This window comes from Rhododendron vialii, chromosome 13a (genome assembly GCF_030253575.1).
Source record: "Rhododendron vialii isolate Sample 1 chromosome 13a, ASM3025357v1".
NCBI classification, from domain to species: Eukaryota; Viridiplantae; Streptophyta; class Magnoliopsida; order Ericales; family Ericaceae; genus Rhododendron; species Rhododendron vialii.
In genome coordinates, this window is record NC_080569.1 from 5861775 (window position 1) to 5887010 (window position 25236).

Sequence of the window (25236 nt, forward strand, 5' to 3'; positions counted from 1 at the left end):
GTGGAGCTTAACTAAGGTCTAAAGTTGACTTTTATTCTTCTTCTTAAAAATGGTTATTTTTCAAAATATTTGAGTAAGAGAAAAAATTTGTTTATTTTTCCGAATCGAATCAATAATCTCAAAAAATTTGGAATAAAACTCACATATGAGAAAGAAATTTGAATAAGAAGAAAACGGTCGCTTAAAAAAAAAAAGTTAATGGGGACGAGGTCTATTTCCGTCAACTCCGCCGCAATCCCGATCACGACGAGGCCCTGTCATGTTACATGGGCTTGGGCCACCTTAATGGATCCGTCATCTCTCATCGGCTACGTTGACAGCAACTGAACAGAGCAGCTGAGCTTTCACTCAGAAACTGAAAACCCCCCAAAAAATGGCTGCAATAGCTTCAACTCTGATCCCGAACCCTAACCCCAGCTCGAACGCTATCGTCTCATCTCTTCGCAGTCCGCCGTCGTTTATCGCCTCGACTTCATGCTTGTTTGGCAACAAATTTCTCGTAAAACCACTGCTCGCTCCAACCATGAGGGCCCAAACAAAACGATCAGATGGAACCGCTCCTTTTCGAGGCTTGAAGCCGATCAAGGCGTCGTCCCATACGTTCGACGTGGTTGTGGTCGGCGCGGGGATTATCGGTCTGACTATCGCTCGCCAGTTTCTAATGGAGTCGGATCTCTCCGTCGCCGTCGTTGACGCCGCCGTCCCGTGCGCAGGCGCTACTGGTGCAGGTAAACTGGCTTTGTACACTTTGGGCCCGCTAGTGGACTGTGGGGTTAGTAATTAGTCGCTAAAGCTGGACCGGGCACCTGTGGTATTAACAAAACGTGCTTTGTACGCTAAGTTTTCTCGTGTTGATGATTTAGGAATACCAGAGAGCAGAAACTGAGGCAAGATTCCTAATTCTTTCTCGTGTAAACAATGTAAGAAGGTGTTATGTAGTATTTTGCTGTTCAAAAAAAAAAAAGAGAGTAGTATTTTAGAATGTGGTGAAAGAAGATGATGATAAATAAATAGAGTAGTAATCAGCAAAAGTTGCATTTGGTAAAAGGCACTCATGACACTAAGCTTTGATTGACTTCAAGTCCCTGTACTCAGCAGTTCCAGAAACGAGTCGTTGAACTTATGACTTCTACATTTTCATATACAGATTGTAACGCCCATATAGTTAATTGACATTTCGAAAGGTTAGGACAGGAAAGTTAGATGTAATGGGTTGGGAACCCTTCTTTCCCGCTCCTCAATCATTTGAGGAAGTTAAGAAGCCTTAAAATGTAGTTGTGCTGGTTGCAGCATATATGTGACTACAGAATTCCACTAAATTAGGCAGCATCTGAAGATATGATATAGGTGCTGTACCCTTCTATGTTGGAAGGTTCTTTCGCAATTTGTATGTTGGATCCGTGTATTGTGAGAGATGAGGTCATTTTGAGGAAAGTTACTTACCCATAAGGGCATTTATTAATGAGTGGTGATGAGAAGTGATTACTTTCTTTGTTAGATATTTGTTCTGGCGTGGTTGATTAGCGACCCATGCAAGTAGCATAGAATTCATGCCACCTCCTCGATTTTTCGATATTTGTCAAAGTACTGGAAGATGTTCATAGTTCATATGAGCTTGACTTGTCGTTACTGATAAAGGACAATTTTGACTTTCTAGTTACAAAATATCTCGAGTTTAGCATATTTATGATCAGTTTTGCTAATCATAGATTTATAACCTTGATATGTTTGATATTCTTGAACATTTGAGCACAATATATGCTTGAGCATTGCTTCTCTTTTCCTGAATCTGATTGGGTGTAGGATCTCTTCTCCCTGTCTTTGGCATTTTGTCTGGTTTTAGGGCAAGGTTATTTATGGATGGTTCACAAAGCCCCTGGCAGTGATAAATGGGAGCTTGCAATGAGAAGCCGTGAACTGTGGGAAATGTTCGCAGAAAATGTACAGCATCAAGGCATGAATCCTCTGGAGATGTTAGGTTGGAAGAAGACAGGTGATCTTATTTCCTTGGGTCAATATAGAAGCCTTTTTTTCTTCTTTCTCTCATTTCATCTATTCTGAATCTTCAGTAGCTCGGAGATGAATTGAATTTTAAATGAAGCTCAGGTGATACTGATTGGTTAGTTACTGTAGTATTGCACTTGTCCAGAGGTCTTTATCCTCAAAAAATCGACCTTACAATATCTGTACATATACACAAATGTATGTATATATATGTTTATATATACATATTTCTTCCTTCTTTTGTTTGTCGGTAATTTTTGTGTGTAATGCGTTAGAACAGTAACCCTACCTACCTATTGATAGCTTTTAGAACTGATAAATAAATATCTTTTCCCCTTTTACCCTGTCTTGATATTGGAGTGGACAACATGATGATTAATCATATGGAGGTACAGTGTCATCCCAAATTTAGCCAATTACAGCTGATTCTGAAAGCAAACAGGAAGACATTTGAACGTGACCCTACCTACCAATTGATAGGATTTAGAACAGAAATAACATAAAAAATTCATCCCAGATTTTACACATGTAACTTATCAAAAAAGGAAAATAAGAAGAAAACGATTGACAAGGATTTATAGGCTAAGTGAAGTATAAGACACTGGTTGTGAGTCGTGTGATTGAAGGATTTCCTTGTCAATTGTCATTTTCTCAGTGGACACTTGTGTTGTGACTTAAAGATGCTTCTGTATGCATGCATACCCTCCTGCATGCTCCACACAAATTTATGCAGGATACATGCTTTGTGGTTCTTTTATACCTATGTGAAATATTGCGAGACAATATGTCCCTCTCATATGTTGAAGTCTTCATTGCCCATCCAATAGTTGTTGTATTTATTCTGCTCATCCATCATGGTAATGATTGTAAGATGTTCTTATTGATAGGAAGCTTGTTAATTGGTAGAACTTCCCAAGACTCAGCCATGTTAAAGAGAAGAGTGGATCAGCTATCTGAAGCTGGGCTGAGGGCTGATTTCTTGTCTCACGGTGATTTGCTGTTAAAGGAACCTGCACTGATGATTGGTAAGGAAGGTGGGGCAGCGTTTCTGCCTGATGACTGTCAAATAGATGCTCAGCGTGCGGTTTCATTCATTGAGAAGGTCCTCAGAAATACCTTCTTTACTGAAATTCTTTCAGCAATCTGCATCCACCTGCGGTATAACTATGTAGTTATAATCTAACATATAGGTCAACAGATATTTTGCATCAGAAGGAAGATATGCAGAATTCTATTATGAACCAGCAACCAGTTTATTGAGGTTCCTTGTTTCTTTCCTCCACTGTACTGATTTGTTTTTCCTCTGTGAAATTGGGGTATAATGACTGGAATTCTTGTATAGCATGTTGTTGGGTGAGAGTAACTGGTGTAATCCTTGTACCAGATCCGGTAGTGGGGAGGTCAAAGCTGTTCAGACTTCGAAAAACACCTTGTATAGTAAGAAGGCTGTTATAATTGCCGCCGGTTGTTGGAGTGGGACTTTGATGCATGATCTGATTAGGGACACAGGACTTGACTTGGATGTCCCTGTAAAGCCTCGGAAGGTTAAGACTCTAGAACTGGATATTCTTATGCAAGTAATAGTGTTTTAATTCATTTTGATATGTATTTTGTTTCTTATGATAACTAATTTTCTCAATGGTCTGAAAAATGAGAAACAATGGGGAAGCTGATATACTGGTTAGGTAGTGACAACATTGAACTTGCCTGAAATAGTTCATGAAAGTTCGATTGGGAATAGCAATTGTGCCAATTTTTGACAGAGTTACACTCTCTACCAATAAGAAACCTGGTGGGGAAACCTTAAAACGAGTATAACGTTAACCTTTCTTCAAAATTTCCTCAATAATCACATTATGTTTGTTTGTAAAATTGGTCTTGTGGCTCCTCTGCTTGACAGGGTCACCTACTTGTGGTAGAGAATCTCAATTCTTTCATACTGAATCATGGTCTGATGGAAGCGGGTTACGTTAATCATGAAGCAGGAACTCTTCATTCTTCTGTTTCTGCTTCAGGGCCAGTTGATGCAGAATCATTGTCTGTGTCAATGACCGCCACCATGGATTCTCGGGGATACCTTGTTCTTGGTAAGTGTTTTATGTCTTGCCTTTGCACATGTTCACTTGGTCTCTACTGTCATTGACCACAAGTTGTATGATGTTCCATCCTATGTCTTCTTTTCAGGGAGCAGCCGCCAGTTTGTTGGGTTCAGTACAGAAATGAATGAGTCAGTTATCGACCGCATATGGGAGCGGGCAGGGGAGTTCTTTCCCACTTTAAGAGAACTTTCTCTCAGAGACTTTCGCCAAAGTAGAAAAGTGAGAATAGGATTAAGACCTTACAGTAAGTAGACTATCGATCTCATTTTTCAAATGCTTGATACGTTTAGTATTCTGGTGATACTAGTTAGGGTTTGAGACCTGTGAACTGTTGTAATACTGTTCCACAGTGCCAGATGGGAAACCGGTGATTGGGGCGGTTCCTGGTTTATCAAACTTGTTCGTCGCTGCTGGCCATGAAGGGGAAGGACTTTCATTGGTAATTTACCATGTTTTCTTCTACTGTTTTGCTTGCTCAATGTCAGAAGTTGTCAATTCATTTCATATTGCTATTTGGTCCAGTGTGATGTGCAGTTTTTGTTTTTTCCTCTTTTGAACTTCAGATTCTGATAGTTTCTCTATGTGTATACTTTTGCGAGGATTACCTAGCATATTTGTGAGTTGTTAAGGAGTCCATTTTATTTTTAAAAGAAGATTGAAGTAGATATGAGTGACGCAATTCTTCTAGTTTCACATCTATCAAGCTGAAAGCTTTAATTGGCGCAAGTTCCTTTAATTTTTTTCCCGAAAGTAGTGAAATGACAACTATCACCTTTGTTCTATTTTCCAGGCTCTCGGTACTGCTGAAATGGTTGCCAATTTGGTGTTGGGCTGTCCTGGTACAGTTGATCATGCACCTTTTGCCCTGGAAAATCGATGCTGCATGTTGAGATAACTCCGCTGGAGGTTGGAAGATCCAGTGGTATACATGCATTATAGGTTGATTTGGAGGGTAACCAGCACAATTCACTCCAAAATCCGTCACAAATTCACGATATTGTGAGCTAGTCTCTCTCTCTCTCTCTCTCTCTCTCTCTCTCTCTCTCTCTCTCTCTCTCTCTCTCTCTCTCCATCGATTGTGGGCTTAGAGTATGTTCTTTGTTGAGGTTGTTACAAGGTTGTTACTTGTAACTTCATGTCCCTACCCATTGCAACTCTTCCGGTTTCCTCTGCTTTTTTGTTACACATCTGTACAGATTATTGTAAACAAATAATCTTCTTTACGTGTTTACTGGTTCAAATCTATGTTCAAATGTCTATGTTCTTGATTGCTTTATCTATGGTTGCAAGCGTTCAAGTTTTCTGTGATCTGCCTTGGCTGGGTGTGTAATTTGTCATTGCAATTCCAAGCACCATAGATAACACTAACAGTACCTTTATTGGGTGGATATTATGAATAAGAATGAGAATGAATTTAATTTTAATGCAGAACCACTTACAAATTCTGTTTATTCATCTGAACATGCTCAAATAAGATAGCAATTTCGGGAACTACTGAAACTGATAAACTGCTAATAAGCACTTATGAGCCACTGCCAGTATAAATGGTTTTCTCATTTGAGTAGGTGAGTTTGCATTTATCTTTTGAGCTGCATGAGATGAAAGAGAATTCATACAAGGAAATGGATTTTTTTTTTCAAACCTATATAATGCTGCGTCAGTTGACCTTTATTACACATGGAATCAATCAAGAAAAGGAAGTGGACTAACAATATCTTGATATGTTAAATGGATATGCTATTAGGTATCCCCTTTCCGGTGATTCCCCCTTTGAACCCAACATTTGACGTATCAGGGTACAAAAGCTTGTATGCTATCTTGGCAGGGCCGCATCTGTTCTTAAGATTGGGATTTCTATTCCTCTCCAAGATTCTTTTCTCCACCTCTTGGAGGTTCTTCTGGAACTGCTGAAATATCTGTTGTATCTGTTCATTGTCTGTCCATTCCTCCGATAGCCGTTGTCCTAGGTACACTTCGTCTGATGTATGCCGTGATAGGACCTCTACCACTGCGACACTTAGGGTCAGTTCAAAAATTTCAGGCAACATGCTAAGATAATATTTGTCAGGATCCCTAAGAAACTCAGCAAACTCTAGTGTCCCTTCCTTTGGAATGAACTTCCGACACAGTGTCGGTCGATTTGGAGGGCAACCAGTGTATCCATATTGCCCAAAGTTCACAGAAGCATGAAGAGCTGATGCAGTCCATATGAGAGTTGTGAGAGCCTCTATTAGGTCATTAAGAGTTTTCATTGGGTACCACCACGTTTCGTTGTGTTTATCGCCATGACCCAAATTTCGAATTTCCGACCACCATGATTGGATTTCGTCATCGGACCTTAAAGAGTTATCATCTGTGTAGAAGATTGAGCAGAAGTTTGTTACCCATGCCTTAATGGCAACCCATATGTCCAGTCCATCTGCACCATAGGGGTAGTCTTCAAAGATGAGCTGAACCCCGCCAGGGTTATTTGGGTCAGGCAGGGCCATGCATCTGGAATATATGTTCATAAGTATGATAAGTGTGTATATATATATCTTAAATGTATGCAAAAATTTGGAAAAGAGAAATTTTGTGAAATATTTTTGGGATTAGAAGGGTTTAGAAACAACTGTGTAATAAGTTGTATACGTTACAGATGCTTCAAATTTCTTATCATAAATGCTACGTTACAAGAACTCTTTACATACTCACGAGCTGCAATATAAATATACCAGGCTTTTCTGGTTGGTCAAACTAGCCGTTGGGCTACAACTACGTCAAAAAAACTTTTTCTCTAGCATTATTGGGGGTAGATAAATCATATACACGCAACATTTTGTATAAGAACATTTCAAATCAAGGCCTGGAAGAGAATGAAAAAGTGGTTACTAATCTGGATATGACTGCCGGCCATGCGGGGAAAACAACGACCCCTCATGGGTGTAGGACTACTGAGCACGCGGGGGGAAAGGGAAAAGATAGTGGTTATGAAAATAATAGATAGGGACAATATTTTCCTGAATAGGTAGAACCGTAGAAAAGAAAATACATATTGCCTGTGTCAAAATAAAAGGACCAAGTTTACATGACGGATCATAAAGGGAAAAAACTGATTACTGATTGCCCGTGGAATAAATGGGGCGTATCTGGGTCCCTGGGAAAGACCGGTGGCGTGAATACATTGAAGGAGAGTAGTTTCAGTACCTTTTGACGAGATCTGCGGGAAGGCCTTGTTCATCAAATCTCCAGTCTTTATAGAATGCAGAAGTCAGCTCCATTGAGATTTCACCAGTAGACAACGTCTTCTCAAGGATTCCACCACCATTTACGATGACGCTCCTGGCTATCGCATTTATGTGCATAGTGTCTTTAAAATGAGGATCCAGCAGCCGGTGGATGGGGTGCATTGTGCTCAACTGCCTTCTGGTTGCAATGATAAATGGCTCGACTACTGCATGAGCTTTCAACCTGTGTATTATGCATTATACAATTATCATGAGATGTTTTATATTTGGCATCAGTTACAGTTACACGAGATAAAATCAGAAGTTTTGAAATTTTTTGGTGAAGATCATTAGGGTTTTTCCAAGTTACAGTTTCTGATAAAATGACAAAAATTACATAAATTTGCTTCATTTAATTGAATGAAGAAAAGTCAGGTAAAGCCAAGTAGACTTTGATAATGGCTTAATTAACATACCAGTGGCTGATTAGCTGGTGGTGACAGGCGTCATTGGATGCGACATGAGCTTTAGCTAACTGCCAAACTGCTGCCTCACTGCCATGAGTTGATGGGAGAAACACTCTATGTTTCTCCTTACTAGCAGAGGGGGTAGGCAAGCTCAGTTCTATTGCCAGTGGCTTTAACGTGGAATCTTTCCTCAAGAACAGTAGCGTTCGAGATGCATAAGCACACACACCTTTTGTGTTTATTCTACTGAGAAATGGCATGAGGTAGTCATGGTGATCCAGGATGAAAATTCTCCATTGGTTAATAGCCTGCAATGTGATATGTGAAAATAAATACTGCTGCTAAACCACCTGTTTGGAAGGAGATTCATAGTGAATTAATGCATGCATGACAACACACAATATGAATATCTTTTGCCAAGGAGAAAAGGATATATGCCTTTTGGATGTGTGCACTCTTCAACTATATCTGATGCTTAAATTTGTTATATTCTGCTAATTGATAACCTGAAACAGTGTTCCAGGTTGAACAACATTTCATTCTGGATGCTTGTCTAAGCACATTATACTGATTACCTTAATTACATGTTCATGGTTGCCCATTGGTACCTTTTCTGCAAATTTCTTCATTGGTACCTTTATATAACCTTTTCGGGTCAACTAAGCTACAGTTTGTGCCTTTGGCCTTGTAGCCCCTTGAATATATAAGGCTTAAAATCCATGCCCTCATCGCTGATGCTGTGATCATTTTTTCTTGAACATAACTATCTTAGGGAAACTCTGTTTGCTTATGCCATGTTCTTCTCTCTAGAAATATTTTTTGTGTGGACACTTATGCATGCTCCTGCTGGAGCCTCTACCTAAACATTTTCAACGGCTGATCGTGCATATTGTGCCCCGTGCATTCACCTATTGTGGGGTTTGATCAGTTAGATAGCTTGATATAATTGGTGGGCAGTGGGCACATTTCCTAACAGCTTAAGCTTTTGGAACTACTAGTAACTTAACATGGTATCAGAGCTCTAGTTGGAAGAGGTCTTGGGTATGTCTCTCTATTTTGCATTTGTTCCCCGTTTGCATTATGTTTCTCTTTCGCTCTATCACTGAAAAATTTGCATCTCCACATGCAAGAGGAGGTTGCACGTGAGGGAGGGTGATAGATAGCTTGATATACGTTGTTGGAACTACTGGTAACTTAACATGATTTGGTAGTAAACTCATTATCGATGTCTATCACATCCTCCAAGGGGGGGGCGGGGGGGGGTTGTTTACCATTTCAAGAGTCAGCCCGTCGAGGTTGGACTCAATGTGTGATTGCTTGATAGAACTCCATACTCCATCTTTGCTCCTTGGGGGGAAACTCTGTAGTTCATCTCAAAATTCGAATATTAAACTTCTGCTTACATTTCACTAATGGTAAGAAAGATATGCATAATATATTAGTTTCACTGCACATAATCAACGAGGCTATTGGAGAAGGCTTTAGGGCTTCTCACAACTGCTGCATATTTTAACATACCCCCAGGCACTGGATTACTGCTGGATTAATCCCTGCAAGCATCTGACGCCCAAATTCCTCATCATCCTTCCATGCCAATTCATTTTCTGAAAATTTTACAAAATCCAGGGAAGTAAGTGGACAACTTATAACTCTGCAAATGCTATGCCTTCTAAGTTCTAACCCTACTCTTGGTTACTTTACTTGTAAGTTGTAAGACACATCACCTGCTATAACTTGAGGTAAAGGAAATTTCGTTCGGTTCTTTTTGCTTGCACGTGTAATCTTTTTGAAAATCTCAGGTGGTAGCATGCTCTTCAACTTTTCTGCGACCCATCCTTCAAGGACTTGACTTCTGCTGCTAGTGAACAAGTCACAGATCTCATCGAAGGATTCAAAACTCCCAGTACTTGCATTTGTGAACAACAATTTTGCCTCAGGTAAAATGAAATGTAAACCAGCTTGAATCGAATTCGATATCAGTTCTGATAGTTTCTGGGGGCTGACTCGCTCATCTGGGGGAACATACATATCTAGCGTGATTGTTCCTGCCCAGAAGATTTAGGAAATAACTCTGAATCAACAACATTAATTTAACATATCTTTAAAGATTGGAATTCTGATAAGGGATGAAGAATATGGGATGGAGGGAGTATGACCTTGGAAAATTTGAATACCATGGTTGCCATTGAGGCCAGTTTTTCCCCTCCTGGGATACGGATACATTAAAGAACCGCCCAAGATGGGTCTCGCATGTCGTGGTTCTTTATTACCAAGGTCGTTATAGAAATCGTAGTCGTAAATGCGTTCCCATTCCTTCCTCTCCCTAGTTCCATCGCCTCTCAAGCTAACAAGTTCTTCCTTCCTCAGTTGCACCAAAGCATTTGGTGTTTGGCTTGGGAGATAGCTCTGGACACAGCAACATGCTTTGTGACTTTTTGACAACATTTTGGAGAGGAAAAATCAGTTTGTCATGTGACTTACGGTGTTTGAAAAGAAGAGCCGGTTGGTCTTTGTTCTGTGAACGGGGTAAACCCACGAGTTGCAGTCAAAATGGATGATGATGTAATCAGAAACCTTGAGAGTGGCAGATTGAAGGAAAAACTTGTGTTTGTGCTTGTTTGTTATGGCAAACGCTCCTGGAATTCCAAAATCTGCTGTGACAAGAAATTTTATGTCAAAAGTTGTGATCTTCACCCCGGAATGCTTGGTAGTCTTCCCGTGTCTGAGTTCTGCCATCTCACTCATCTTCCCTTTTCCGGTTTCTGTTACACAAAAATGCGGAAAGAGAGCAAAAGGGATTGCATTAGTATCACCATACGATGGAATCCTTCTTTAATTTATGAATTATTTGTATTTTACTAACTTGGGTCGACTTGAGAGCGACTGTATAGCTGAACTGAAGCTGCTGATCTAGGAGCTGATTCGCCATGGCTATGTTGAATGATGATTTTCCCTTTTATGATGCAGTTTTCGTTGGTTTCGCGACTAAGAGCCTTATTACAAGTGTGAGCTTTGGTGCTTATGGCATTCAGACAACTCTGCAGGGCAGAACAAGGCCTTTGGTGTTCTTCCATTACCGTCGTTCTTTTTCCTTTTGCTGGTTTTGCTTAGTCTCTGCAATTAATGAGTCTCCAAACGACATTGTATTTGTGAGGTTGGGATCTGATGATTGCTTGCATTTGAGAAAAAGAATGTGCACACGAGGCGAGAAATTATTGGTCTTGTGGTTTTTCTTCTTTGGTGGTGGATCTGATCCTTTGCTTTGATGGAGGGTTTTCACTTTCCATCTTTGGATTGAAATTGCCTGTTTGTGAAGAGTGGATTCAAACTCAAGTTTTCTGAAAAGTCTTCTTGGATGTATTCTTGAAGGGGTTGAGCTAAGGCTCCAACTGAACATATTAGCCTGAGGAATTTGCTTGCAAACTACACAATTCTAAACTTCCAGATTCATGAATGCTTTGCCAATTCTTCAAGAATTCGATACACTGAAAAAGGATTACACTTCCCTAAAGTCCAGAACTTAAACGAGATACGGAGCCATTTCAGGCTTACCTTAATGATCCAAAAAATTTCATCTTATAGCGTGCATAGAGATTATCCATGTAAGAATTCTTGTTGATTGGACGTTGACTTGCACATTGAACATTGGTTTGAAAAAATCGAACAAAGTGATGGCAAATTTTGCAAATTAAATGATTTGATTACGCCGCCACTATACGATCAATCTTATAATTTTGGATGGACAACACTTCGAGAATCTCTTAGAGATGGAAGGTAGACTTTAGGGTGAGACTGAAGTAAGCCACTAAACTGACCTTTATGCTAAAGTGAAGAACTTTGGAGAACATTTTTTTCGATGAATAAATAGCAAAAGAGTGTTGCTATAGGTACATACACTCATGTACATACATTGCGTACATATGCACATTAAATCCGTATCAAGTCCAACAAAAAAGATCCAAACCGCTCATTTTGTTCAGAATAATTTGTTTATGATCTTTGTAGAAAATTAACTTAATCCGATATCGATAAAGGCGTTTATGAAACATCCACTTTTGCTATAGAATTCAGACATGAATTCTAAAGCAAAGTTGGATGTATCGTAAACACCTTTACCGATATCGGGTTTAGTTGATTTTTTACGAGGACCATAAATAAACTATTTTGAACAAAATGAACAATTCGGATCATTTTTATAAGACCCGAGACATATTTAATGTGCGTATGTACATGTGTATGTACATAAATGTATGTACCCATAGCCTTTCCGGGAAGATATTGGCAAGGGGTGGATCCCATACAAGTTGGGAAACTACTTGGTTACAAGTGTTGGGACAAGGAGGTTTTATGTCCTTTTGTTTCGGGCTTATCTTAATGATCCAAAAATCTTTTATTTTATAACGTTCATAGAGATTAGAGATTATCCGTGTAAGAATTCTTATTTGATTGGACGTTGACTTGAACATTGAACGTTTATTTGAAAAAATCAAACAAAGTGGTGTGAATTTTGCAAATTAGTCGCCAATATACGATCAATCTTAATATAATTTTGGATGGACAACAACTTGAAGAGATGGAGAACATTTTTTCCGATGAATAAATAGCAAATACAGCAAGTCTTGCTTGTGTTGCTCTAATTATAGCCTTTTTCTTTTTAAAAAAAATGTAGAAGTGTATGTATGTTGCTTCGTCACATCCGCTGAGGAGTATTGTTCTGTCATACCATACCATAATTTATAAGAGATCCCACCATACTTATGTTGGAATCGAAACTAAGGTCCCATCACTTGTTGGTGGTTCTAGAAATTAATTTGTTTTTTTTTTTTTTTTTAGCTAAGCAGTGTTATGAATATGTTTATCCCTCAATAAGGGGCTGCAGGGAATCGAAGTTGGGCATTGTCCAACCTAATCCGAGTTTCCATTGGGGCCCACCATTCTCTTCTTGTATACCTTGTAGTAGGAGGAAGAAGTGGACTCCAGAGGTACTAGTACTACTAATTCAATTGAGTTGTGGTTATATAATCTGTTCATTTTGAATTTTAAAACTCTTGTGCACGGTACCCAATAAATTTCTCTATCTCTCTCTCTCCACTCATTACCTCCAAAAATCTCTCTCAAAATCCAACCAAACATATAAAGAAAACTACTCCATATCAAGTTATCAACTGTTATCACAAGACCCTATTTGTACCAAAATAAAAATAAAAATTCACAAGACCCTATGGGCCCATGGGTCATATCTTCTACTAAGAAAACTAGGCAAAGCCCACACAAGGTTTTCTTCGAAGCCCATGTCTTAAAAGGCGAGTCACTTAGGCCCATAACCCCTGAACCCATAATACTCTATTCCGGATATACTCGAACCATTTGACCGCACCGGATCCATTTCACCGGAGGGAAGAACAAGACCCAACGAATTCGACCAGTACCCGTCTTCTTCATCTTCTCCAATTTTTCCCCTCAAATCCCCCAGAAAGGTCTGCAACAATGGCGATAATGTCCAGTCTACACAAACTCACTTCCCACCTCAACCGAACCCCCTCCCTCTCTCTCTACTCCAAATCACTCATCACCAGATCCTCCGCCTCCTCAACGTCGCCCTCACCGCATACCTCGTCCAAAAAGGTCGCCGATCGCATCGTGAAGCTCTTCGCGATCGACCCCGACGGCCAGAAGCGCGAGATCGTGGGGCTGTCGGGGCAGACCCTCTTGAAAGCCCTGGCGAACAGCGGCCTGATCGATCCGGCGTCGCACCGGCTGGAGGACATCGACGCGTGCTCGGCGGAGTGCGAGGTAAACATCGCCCAGGAGTGGCTCGAGCGGCTCCCGCCGGCGTCGTACGACGAGCAGTACGTGCTGAGGAGGAACTCGAGGGCTAGGGTTTTGAACAAGCACTCGAGGCTCGGGTGCCAGGTGGTCCTCACGCAGGAGCTGCAGGGGATGGTCGTTGCCGTGCCAGAGCCCAGGCCGTGGGACATCCCGTAATGATGAGTCGTGACTCGGTGAGTGATGAGTTAACCGTGAGGATTTTTGAAAGTGTATTATTATGGGTTCAAATAATGTGCACGCTTGCGTACTCAATGCTGCTTTTGTTATGGTTATTTGGATAGGGCAATTTGGGAAAGATTGTCGTGAATTTCGTATTTTGGAATTGTTGGAAGTTATAAATGTTGTGTGGATTATATGTACTTGTTTTTCGTTTTTGTTTCCCTGAACTTTGTTGCTGCGTATACCTTTTGGCGACTGTTGTTAGCAATGTCATAAATCTAGAGTTGTAAGTCAACAGAGTCATGACGAACTATCGGTTCTTTGCAATAAGAAAATACCGGCAATTTTGACCTATTTAAGAATTAGATCCCTAAGCAGGTTGTGATGCAGATATCTGATTGACATGCTGAATAGGGACTGTTAGCCTGTTACTGATTGAATAATAAGATTCATGTAGTTAGATTAAAGGTCACGGGTTCCATTCTTGCAAAAAACAGCCTCTTTGCTTGCAGGGGTTAGGTTGTGTGGCTACGTACATTAATGCTTCCCAAAATCTCCGATATGCGGATTAATCGTAGCTGAGAATTGTTTTCGTATGCTGTAATAGGATATCTTGGAACCATTCAAGTTGATGATGATGGTATTGGAAATTTAGGTCGAAACGTGTAAATGTTTTGGAGTCATACTACTCTATTCCGAAATCTTGGTTCTCTTCCTGAAATGTAGAAATTGACACTTCAAAGTTCCAGTTTGAATGCATTGCATCTAGTTTGTGGGGATAGAATGTTATAGATGAGTTGTTCGTGTTGAATGAGCGTTGCTAACCTTTAAACAACAGAAAAAACTTTCTCCCAACAAAATCTGGAATGTTTTTTACTTCGTCAATTTGTAACCAAACCAAGATGCCCTTTCATTTCTTCCAAAAGTAACACTGCGGTGGGAGTGTCCTCTTTCAGGAAGATAACTTTGGTGTCTAGGAAAAGTTCCATTTGTGGGTGAAACAGTATTCCTTCCCCTCCTTTCCTTTTCCTTCCCATTGTCATCCAGACAAGATGATAAGTACCTCTCTCTCTTTTGCCCTTCCCCTCCTACCTAAACTTCCTTTCACTTCCATCCAAACAAAATTATAAGAGTCCAAGGTTACACCATTACTAATACTGTTTGAGGGAGGAAGGTAAGAGAAGGGAAGGGAGGAATACATGTTCTTATGTATGGAGGAGGGTAGTGCTCAGATTACCATTTAGTGGAAGTGGAAATCTGTAATCACTAATCAGTGGTGAACAAAAAGTAGAATAGAAGGGGTTTGGCCATTCCTTTGATCTTCTTTTCCCATGATACTAATTAAGCACCCACAATAAGAGAGGTTATTGTCTTACTTCCCCTGGCATCCCATAAATCCAAGGTGCGTATAGCTCCGCTGGGGTACTAGGAGGATGTCTTGATGCATCTCTGTTGTTGTACAGGGTTGAGTCACATCGAGTAAGCGCAGTTCTATTGTGTAATTATTGACTAACAAATAGCCATGTAGAGGGAGATTACTCTCCTAGAGGTGTACTAAGTAGACTTCGGGAAATAGGAGGAGCTTTACTTCTCTCGCCGAAGGTTTGGGGTGAGGACATTATTTGTGTTTTACGTCTTCCTAAGCTGAAGCCGTTTGGGAGATCTATCCATCTGCATGGGGTGGTATTAGACTTTGGCTTGGAACATTAGAGGGGGCAGTCAAGTCAGAAGTCTACATGGTGGCCTTGGCTGCAGGAAACAAAGGTGGTTGAATGTTCTATCTTAGATGGATAGGGGTCGTCTCATCGTTAAGTGGGAAAGTTTTGGAAGCTTGCTGTTTTTGTCCCAAGTGTTGGTCAAGGAAAGGAAGAGGTAGTGCTTGCAACTGGTGGGATTCCAAGCACTGCAAGGTGTTGTGACAAACTTGCATAATTGTTCAAAAGGTATCATGTTTGGGGTGGAAGAAACCAGTTAGTAAAAAAGGAGATGTGAAGGTTGAGAAAAAATAGTGGAGAGGAAGCCATAGGGACTTGGAACAGGGACAACGTCAGGCATCTCTCTCTCTCTCTCTGTGAAGGTTGAGAAAAAATAGTGGAGAGGAAGCCATACGGGCTTGGGACAGGGACAACATCAGGCATCTCTCTCTCTCTCTCCCTCACACACACACACACACACAGCTTTCAAGAACAAAGTTCTTGATTTTTCACTAGTTTTTTTTCCTGTGACAACGGGAAATAATCTTGATCATTGTTGTTTCCTTTATCCAAAACCCCTAATGTCATGGGGAAATTCTCCTAACGGATTGAGTACCTTGTCAAACATAGAAAATCCGTTGCTGGTGATTTGTGAAGTTGAAGTATCTTTATCAGTATACTGAAATTTGATGGGATAAGGATATTGGAATGGGGATGTGGTTTCCTTGCCTCCTGTGATGGACCACACTGTTTGACTTTTTGGTACGGATTCCTTGATTGTAACCAAACTGCTTCTCAGTGCCTTGGCCTATATGTGCGAGGAGCTTAGCTTCTATCCAATGCATACTAGCACTCATTTTCATCTCTTATTATAGTATTTTATTTGAGTCCTGCTAATGCAATTTGACTTCTCAGTTCTTCTATATGAATCACTGCATAGATTTTTGGTTAAGATTTTGACGTTCCTCTCTTATTGGCTTAAATCCTTACTCTTGACCTGAAAACTACATGAAGTAGTTTGCCCCGAAATTTTCTTGGATTCGCGTTGTTTCTTGCAGTAGTTTGAACTGTGCTTTATTCTTCTATTTAGGTTAACTTCTTCTCACTGCTAATGTCAATAAAGGAGGAGGTTGCTTCATGTACTTATCAGTTATGAGGAATTTTTCATTTGAGATCAATTGTATGTCAACTTTAGGTCTTGTGCTGCCGCACAATTCATTTGCTGAGATCAATTGCACATCAACTTTACGATTGGGTTCTCCTTCGTCCCTTCCTTTTCGTCTTTCACTTGCTTCTGGATACCCAAATGCAAGATACAAGAAAGTGAAAGATTGCTCCCGGTTGATGGTTATGCTTAACATGACTGACAATGGTGATATGCACAAGTGCACAACATGGTTTCATTGCTTCTGAAATTAGTTGAGTACGTGTTTTGTCAGCTTAGATATCCTCAAGCAAGTTATATGTGTTTTGGGTCCCTACAATCGAGTATCTATTTTTTAGCCCATGAAATAGCAAAGCAATCGTCGGTCAATTTTGTGCCTTTACCAGTTACATACTGCTATATCTGCACGGCGAGGAAGCCTTTGCCCTTTGGCGCCTTACTCTTCGGTTGCCAGCCCTCCTCAGTGATGTAGTCCTTTGTATAACAAAGTGTAGCATAGTTTCTTATTTATTGTACATATTACCATTAGTTTTTTTGCTTTTCATTTTTTTCCTCTTTGGGTATACAACTAAATCAAAAATCAGAATGCAATTTGCGTAATTATCGACCTCTTGTCAGTTGAATTTATATGATTTGCTCCATCTGAGAAAAAAGAGGAAACCAAAAGGATGAAAGCTAATGTTGCTCCATTACCCAACCAAAGGGTTGCTCAAATTAACTTCGTTTACCTTTGGTAGGAAGAAATGAAAAGAAATTTGTCCAGAACTCTCCAAAATGATTACCAGCAAGACTCCATTCAATATCTTACAGTCCGTCTTGGCATTTAACGGTCAAGATTTTAAAAAAATCTTCTAGGAAAGAGTATTCCGACCGTTCAAAATACTTTTGGACGGTGAGATTGAGAGCGGTAGGTGTAGATTTTTCGATTAATTGCACCAAAAATGCTACTTGCACAACCGTTGTATTGGTTGTGTGTGTAATTCTGACCGTCCAGATGTATTTGGACGGTCTAGATTTTAAAAAAACTCTTCCATGGATAAGTTTAACTTTTATGATGAAGAGTTTGAGCGAATCCTGACCATTTATTACAGTCATGGATGGCTAGAAATTGATTGTGTGTTGTGTTTTACACAACCGTTGTATGTGTAGCACTTTTGTAATTGCACGTGGTCCTTTTCTTATCTCCAAGCATATGGGCTTTTCAAGGAAAAATGGGCCGAAGATAGGGGCAATAAACATTTAAGAGCCCAATCTCTCAGCTCATTTTGGTAGCCAAACCCTAATCTTCTTTAGATCATCTCCACCTATATATACGCATGGAAGCCCCATCACAACAAATTCTCTCTCTCTCTCTCTCTCTCTCTCTCTCTCTGTGCCTGTCTTCCTGAGATCTGCGTGTGTTTTCTCTTTTTGTTGCAATTCGATTTGTGGTTTGATTTATTGTGATCGGAAACCAAATGATGAAAGCAAGTCAGCTTCTTGCCTGGGTCTCGAAAACATGCCACGATCCAGGCAATTATACAAAACAAAAACTTGCGACACCGAAAAGCATCCAGTTTCACTCGCCTGAATCTGACCCGCTGATTTTTCAGGCCCTTTATTTACTGGAACAATTCGCACCGAATTTGCTTCTCGCAAATCCATTCGGTTTCCTGTTTCTTCGGATTTGTATTTATCAGATCTGATAAAACTGTTTGAAAAATTAAGAAGAGTTGCTAGATGAGCAAACGCACTCTGTCCCAGAACCCTACCATGTTTTGTGGCAATTTCTTCGTTTGCAAGATGGATACAGTTTCCAACCGACTCGCCCGTTGGATCGGTCGCCGATCATCGGTGTCTTTTTGTCCTTGCCATAATGATCTTTTCGGGCACATGGTTGGATTATATTTTCTTTTTTTGTTTCCTCCCTCCCTGTTTTTATCACTCTTGTGCTGCCAAAGATTACCTGAAATTTTGTGATATTGGGCACTCCTGGGTGATTATGATTTTAAAGTGAAAAAGTGTACAGGAGATGTGAGTAGGGAGAGAGAGAGAGAGAGTGGAGAGGGATTTATTTCTTGATGAAAGCTGTTCAATCATTAACAGAATGGAATAGCAACTCACTCCCCATATAACAATCCTTGATTAATAAGGGTGTGGTTCAACTAAAATAATAAAAGTAGTTTCGTAAAATAAAAAATAAATATTTTAGAAATATTAATTTTATTGGATCTTAAATCATAACTACGTTGGATGCTAGAAGTGACCATAGTGCGTCAAGAGTTCAGCTTCTGGCGTTCTTTTGGGTTTAGAAATGACTATGTTTTTCCCTTTTCCCTGGAAATACGCTAAACAATGAAAAATATTATCAGGTAAGAAATTTCGATGTACCCAAAAAAAAAAAAATTACTCCATCAGGTAACAAATAGTAAGTCTCTAGATGCAACCTTCAAAAAACGAGAGTGTCTCTATATCAACCAACTTATACGAGACTTATGGAGGAATGAAATATCTAGTCACTACTGCTTATTTTAGCTCGTTTATCACCCTTATCCCAACTGAAGTTTAGTCATCCATGTCGCAAGCGCGTTAATCAAGACATAAAAGTATCCAACTTGGACTCTAAACAGTAAACAAGCAAAATGTAAGCCATGGACGTGCATTCCCAAATTCTGAACCCAGTGATTCAACCGAAATTAGTGGTCATTCTCATATTCCCATCGCTTTCGCCTCTTTTCCCTTGACAAATCTATAACAAAACCATATTTTGCCAATCCTTTTCCATTTCCGCGCCCAATTCATTACACACAATCTTTCTATTTTCCTACCATCCCCAAAGGCCAAAACTCCCGAATTCCTTCGGCCTCCAATCAATCAAATAGGCAGTTGCCGCGGCTAATCTCAAGTTATTTCATTTTTGTTTTAGGGGTTTGGATTTAATGAGAGATGGAAACAGGGGAGTTACGTTGGGTGTTCTAGATGTTTCATAAGAACGGCCACGGAAAATTTACCAAAAAGGAGCTTAGCGACTTGTTAGAGAACTTGCGCATAGTCATGGCCGACAAAGAACTCGTCCAAATGATCGACAAAATCAATGTGAACAGAGACGGGTATGTTGACATTGATGAATTCGGAGCTTTGTACCAGAGGATAATGGAGGAGTGAGACGAGGAAGAGGATATGAGGGAGGCTTTCAATGTGTTTGATCAAAATGGAGATGGGTATATTACTGTGAAGGAATTGAGGTCGGTTTTCCAATCATTGGGGGAGAACGATAGACGGATAGAGGATTGCAAGAGGTGATAAAGAAGGTGGATGTGGATGGAGATGGGATGGTGAATTATAAGGTGTTCAGACACATGATTGAGGGTGGTGGGTTTGCTGCATTGAGTAGCTGAAGCTGATTTGTATATAGAAAAAAAAAAAAGAAGGGAAGAGGATATACAACAATTCAAGGATAGAAAGGGGATATGATTTCTTCCTACCATGTACTGTGCATCTCCAAGGAGTACTAACCCATGTTTGTTGGCTTCATACTATCAAACTTTTATATAGTAACCTTTTGTTTTGAGAAGAAAAGTTCTATAATTATTTGGCCCTTATACGTTTGCCAATTGGATCACTTATGTTTCTCTCTTTGTCCTCTGGTTCATTGTTTATGCTATATTCAAAGGGATTGCAGTGACCGATCCGTGTACCTATCTCATACTAAAGTTACCAACAATCATAAATGTAAACGTATTTAGGAAATGAAAATGAAAATTTCACAAATCTAAGGGATGTGAGTCTTCCGAATGAGAATAAAATGCATATATATTTTGAGATATGACCCTATCCTACATGAAATGTACAATCATTGCAAAATCATAAAAATGGATGCATGGTCTTTTTTGGAGGTTTTCTATTTGGCAAGATTAATGCACAGCCCAACATAAAAAAAAAAACAAAAACAAATACGGAGTAATTGACTACCACAGAGGAGGGAAAACAGAGAAGAAAAAGAATGGGTTGGCTGTGAATCTCAACTTTAGATAGGCCCAAACATCATAGATTTGGCCAAGCGGGTCGGAGAAAATTGTCCTTCATAAAATTGTATGTTCAAATTTTGCAAAGGCCAAACATTTTAAATATTAGGATCACTAAACAGCTTGCTCGTTAGCTTAAGTGCCCCAAAATTAATCAATGTGCGAATAAGCTGACCTGAATATCAGTAAAAAAAAAATTGAGTAGATCCAAGTCCAAACTGCAACAACCGAATCCCATGGGCTATAAATTTGGGCCATGTAAATTCTGGACGGGGCCAGGTCCATAAACCTAACCCCTTGGAACAGGAGACGTATCGTGTGAACACTGTACCAGTAGAAAGGAAGGGGAAGAAGAAGAGGTGGAAGAAATGGGGATAAGGGCTCTGTGTAAATCGCAACAACTCAGATATCTCTTCTTGAACCCTATGCTCTTCAATCCTACCGTAAAGGAATTCCTTCGTCAAAATCACAGGTACTCGATTTGTAATTCAATTTCTTCAAATTTCCTAATCTATTTTTTTTAAACCGGTTTGCGATAATGAGGTTTATTGATTGGTATTTTCCCCCCCTTAACTCGGACTAACCCTGTGAATAGAGAATTTAGGTTTTATTGAATTTCATGTTGGGGAGCGAAGGGACATTTGTATTCTGTGTAGAAACTGGTTAGCTGTTTTTAGTTTAGTTTTGTCTGGGACTAATTGAGTTTCATGGCGTAGTAGTAGAAGAACAATTGGTTTTTTTTGTGCCGCTCCCCTCCCCATCCCCTTTCTTCTCGGGTAGTTGTTCTTGATTTCAATTTGAGTATGTAGAAAGTTTTTTGTTTTTTTTTTGATAAGTATGTGTGTAGAAAGTTGCAAGCTTTACTCGAATAAAGTTCCATGTGAAAAAAAAACCACCCACCCACCCACCTTATTTTTACCCCTGTGATTATCATCAACATGATTCGTCTCCAGTTATGGAACGTTTTAGAAAAATTCGTTCCAATGACATGCTATGATATGTAGTGATTTACATAGAACAGAAGCAGGAATCTTCTAGTGAGTGTGTGCGCGCAGGTGCTTAAATCTAGCACTCCAAAAAAATCAGATTTGAGAGTTGAGGTCCCCTTAAAGGCTAAAGCTTTTAGTGTAATTTGCTACCAATGTTATCATAATGGATATTACGTTTCTTACGTACTTCATGCCGTATTGCTGTGAATCTGAATGTATTTTAAAATGGTATTTGGAAATTATGTTAGATAGTCATCTACGTTTACAAAATCTCATTTTGCAATAGACGCTGTGATGTTGTATGCAAGGTTTTTGGTCACGAACCGTTGCCGCTAGTTGGTTCATGGAGGTCTCCCCATTGGGGTTCCGTACGCATTCATTCAGGGCAGTCTCTGAACACGGTTGACAAAGATGTGGAGCATCCACAGCACTCTGGAAGCATCACAGTCACTGATGGTGATGGTGATGGTGATGTTAAAAAGAAAAGGAAGAAACTTAAGGGGAAAAGAGCTGTTGTCCGGTGGTTAAAGTTTTTCAGATGGAAGAAAAAGAAAGATTATGAGAGAATGACTGCTGAGGAAAAGATTTTGTTCAAGATGAAGAAGGTAATTCAATCATTTTATGGTTATGTGCGTTTGTCCAGCAGGTAGCAGTGGAGTAGTTCAGCATCAATATGTAATGCATGTTTTTTTTTTTTGGAAAGGATGCAATGCATGTTCATAACTCTAGGAATCTTATACGAAGATCCTAAAAACCCCATCTCCTCCAAGTCTACCTCTAACCCATGTCTACAAGTCGCCTTATCTAACCCTCTGATATATGAATATTGAACAGAGAAATTAGAATCCCTTCAACCAAATGGAGCATAAGCAATGTTTCATTTAGTTTGTTATTCTGATGATTGGTACCAAATACACAATCATCAGAACAACGAACTAAATGAAACATTGCTTATGCTCCATTTAGATAAGGCGACTTGTAGACATGGGTTGGAGCCTTGGAGGTAGACTTGGATGAGATGCAGCTTTTAGGATCCTCGTACAACTGCAATCCTCAAAACGAACTGTCACATAGCTTGTGTTGTATTTAGTTCAAATCCTAGTTGACTCTGTCACTGGCCTGTATTTGTTCTCGGAATTAAACTAGTTCCGATTGTTTTGAGAGTACATTTGTTGTTTTTGCATAGTTCACAAGCATTGGGGAATTATTTTCCACTTTATCAGTTTAGTTACACAGATGAAGAATATATATCTGGCTATGTACTTTGGTTTCACTCAGAGAAGTCTTCCATTGGTAATCTCTTAATCAAATCACTTCATGTATTTCTTTTCTATACATCATGCCTTGTAAATTACCAAGTGCTCTATGGTGCCGCTTTTAGCTTGGTTGGGATACTTTGCAACTGTACACCTTGTGTGTGCTCATGTTGAGCTATTGGAGCTTTTATGGTTTTATTCAAGCATTTCAACAGTAATGTAATGCCGAAATATGACTGAAGGATAGTTATATGGCCTGTATATCTTCTTGAAACAAATGTGTATACTGCATCTTGTGGGGTATATCCTTCCAAATTTTTACTTGGTGAAATGTAACAAATCACATGCTATGGTTGGAAATAATCTCCTTAAAACGAAAGATGGTAAAGGTAGAACTCCATTTGATATGTGTGTTTCTGGTCTGCAAACTTGGATCTATTAGAATAGATGAGAACTTGAGCAGGTAATTGTCTGCTTTGTTCATTATGATTGATTCACATGTGACTTCTAGGAAAATCATTTATGAAAGGATGTGTTATTAGCTTGTTAAAAATCTTACACTCCTGTATTGAGGGTGATTCAATCTGTTTCTATTTAGTCCACGTCAAACTGTTTTTGGCAGTACCACGTGGTTCTTTTCGTTTTAATTTTTGTATGAGATTTTTCTATATTGTAAATACGCTATTGAATCAAATGATAGTTCCTGCAATATTTTAATTTCAGGCTCGAAGGAAAGAGGAAAGGCTTGTTGAAGCTCTCAAGAAGATTGAACCTAAGGAGACATCAGAAACAACCCATGATCCAGAGATATTGACTCCAGAAGAGCACTTCTACTTCTTGAAGATGGGCATCAAGAGCAAGAATTATGTGCCGGTTGGGAGACGAGGAATATACCAGGGTGTGATCTTGAACATGCACTTGCACTGGAAGAAGCACCAAACTCTGAAGGTGGTGGTGAAGACATTTACCCCAGAGGAGGTCAGGGAGATTGCCGTAGAGCTGGCGCGATTGAGTGGAGGGATTGTGCTTGACATTCAGGAAGGCAACACTATAATTATGTATAGAGGGAAGAACTACTCTCAGCCACCAACAGAGATAATGTCTCCTAGGATCTCTCTCCCCAGAAAGAAGGTTATAATTCTTCTTCTCTCTTTCTTATATACATGCAAATACAGTTTTCCTTGTAGATATTTCATATTTGTGAATACCAACTGAAGAATGTACTTATTTGATTCCATGGATGGTAAATTCTTTTTGGTGCACCACACAACAAAAACCTAAACCATCTCTCTGCCACTGATTTCATAAATGTTTTTAATTTAGATTATACTTATGTCAACCAAAAAATTAAGTATATAGTTCATGTGGCTTTCAATCACAGAAAGAAAGTTTTTGTTTGTTTATGGGGGAACTATGATATCCCTTTTGATAAATTTCAATTTTATGCAGTATACCCAAACCCTTTGGCACGTTTTACCATGGTTTGTACCCCTCATGTAGCATGGCATTTGAGAACGGTTGTTAAGTATGTGATGCCACTTAGATCTAATTCAATTCCCACTCAACGGAACCTTTTTCCTTTTTGTTTTTCCCCCACATTCTGTTTCCCTCCAATACAGGCATTGGACAAATCGCGATATCGAGATGGCCTAAGAGCTGTTCGGAAACATATTCCTAGACTTGAACAGGACCTTGAGCTGCTTCAGGCAAAAGCTGAGAATAAATTTAAGATCGCAAAAGAAACCCTCACTACTGGCATAGATAGCAGTGTCTCTGGAAGCATTTCAGACCCACAGTTTGAGAAACCTGATAAGCTGAGAGCTCTACTGGCCAAAAACGCAGAATGCCCTCCGGAGTATGACTCGTCGACAGAGCCAGGCATCGGGTCAGATTCTGAAAATTTGTCAGATATTTTTGAAACAGATTCTGACACAGAGAATGAGGAGAAGGCAGAACGGCCTCTTTACTTGGATGAGTTTGACAAGTTCCCGGGACCAAGTGATGGAGGAACAAAGGATTTCGAGGAGCATCTGCGTCAAGTGGCTTCTGAGTCGAGAAAGGACAAATCAATGGGAAAAGATGAAGAGTTAAACGATTTTGATGAAGTTGATCGGATGTTTCTACAGGCTGCTTCACTTTTAAGGAAACAAAGAAATAAAAGATAAAGCTCATTGATTTTGAAGTGGCAAGTGATAGATGTTTGAATTCCATTTCTTCTTAAACGTGATAACATCATTTTCTGAACAGTATAATTGGTGTTCTGGCAAATTGGACGCGTTTGTACTTTCATTGTGCTGATAGTGTTAATATTTGGAAGTGCGGCGTTTGAATCCATAAATCTATTATCCATACCTATTACTAAGG

General features: G+C 39.6%; 4 protein-coding genes and 1 pseudogene across 9 annotated transcripts; 4 read left to right on the forward strand and 1 right to left on the reverse strand.

Moving 5' to 3' along the window:
* The first annotated feature begins 200 nt into the window (after nt 1–200).
* LOC131312744 (uncharacterized) lies at nt 201–10998 on the forward strand. 5 transcript variants are annotated; one of them, XR_009195957.1, is made up of 11 exons: nt 238–728; nt 1844–1993; nt 2892–3106; nt 3195–3265; nt 3389–3548; nt 3905–4091; nt 4189–4347; nt 4454–4542; nt 4894–5102; nt 9576–9713; nt 10744–10998. XR_009195957.1 is itself a non-coding variant. In XM_058340690.1 (10 exons), the coding sequence occupies exons 1-10, from the start codon at nt 374–376 to the stop codon at nt 5189–5191; spliced, it is 1485 nt and encodes a 494-aa protein (XP_058196673.1). In that variant the 5' UTR covers nt 237–373; the 3' UTR covers nt 5192–5379. The 5 variants fall into 5 exon arrangements, 3 of the variants coding, with proteins under 3 accessions (XP_058196672.1, XP_058196673.1, XP_058196674.1); XM_058340690.1 differs by lacking the exons at nt 9576–9713; nt 10744–10998 and adding an exon at nt 5175–5379 and having other exon boundaries at nt 237–728; nt 4894–4975; XR_009195958.1 differs by lacking the exon at nt 9576–9713.
* On the reverse strand, nt 5494–10850 carry LOC131312742 (probable linoleate 9S-lipoxygenase 7). Of its 2 annotated transcripts, none has more exons than XM_058340686.1 (9): nt 10640–10850; nt 10258–10538; nt 9951–10182; nt 9501–9821; nt 9295–9380; nt 9048–9137; nt 7786–8084; nt 7290–7553; nt 5494–6596 (listed from the first exon to the last, which is right to left on the reverse strand). In XM_058340686.1, the coding sequence occupies exons 1-9, from the start codon at nt 10848–10850 to the stop codon at nt 5828–5830; spliced, it is 2553 nt and encodes an 850-aa protein (XP_058196669.1). In that variant the 3' UTR covers nt 5494–5827. The 2 variants fall into 2 exon arrangements, with proteins under 2 accessions (XP_058196669.1, XP_058196668.1); XM_058340685.1 differs by having other exon boundaries at nt 9933–10182.
* Nucleotides 10999–13110: 2112 nt separating the features above from the next.
* On the forward strand, nt 13111–13964 carry LOC131312754 (uncharacterized). Its single transcript, XM_058340713.1, has one exon. It carries the CDS (start codon nt 13264–13266, stop codon nt 13759–13761), a length of 498 nt encoding a protein of 165 aa, XP_058196696.1. The 5' UTR covers nt 13111–13263; the 3' UTR covers nt 13762–13964.
* A 5047-nt stretch (nt 13965–19011) lies between these two features.
* LOC131312756 (calmodulin-like protein 3) lies at nt 19012–20032 on the forward strand (annotated as a pseudogene).
* Nucleotides 20033–20895: 863 nt separating this feature from the next.
* LOC131312745 (uncharacterized CRM domain-containing protein At3g25440, chloroplastic) lies at nt 20896–25210 on the forward strand. The gene is made up of 4 exons (XM_058340693.1): nt 20896–21099; nt 21903–22221; nt 23596–24003; nt 24492–25210. Exons 1-4 carry the CDS (start codon nt 20996–20998, stop codon nt 25035–25037), a joined length of 1377 nt encoding a protein of 458 aa, XP_058196676.1. The 5' UTR covers nt 20896–20995; the 3' UTR covers nt 25038–25210.
* The last annotated feature ends 26 nt before the right edge of the window (nt 25211–25236 follow it).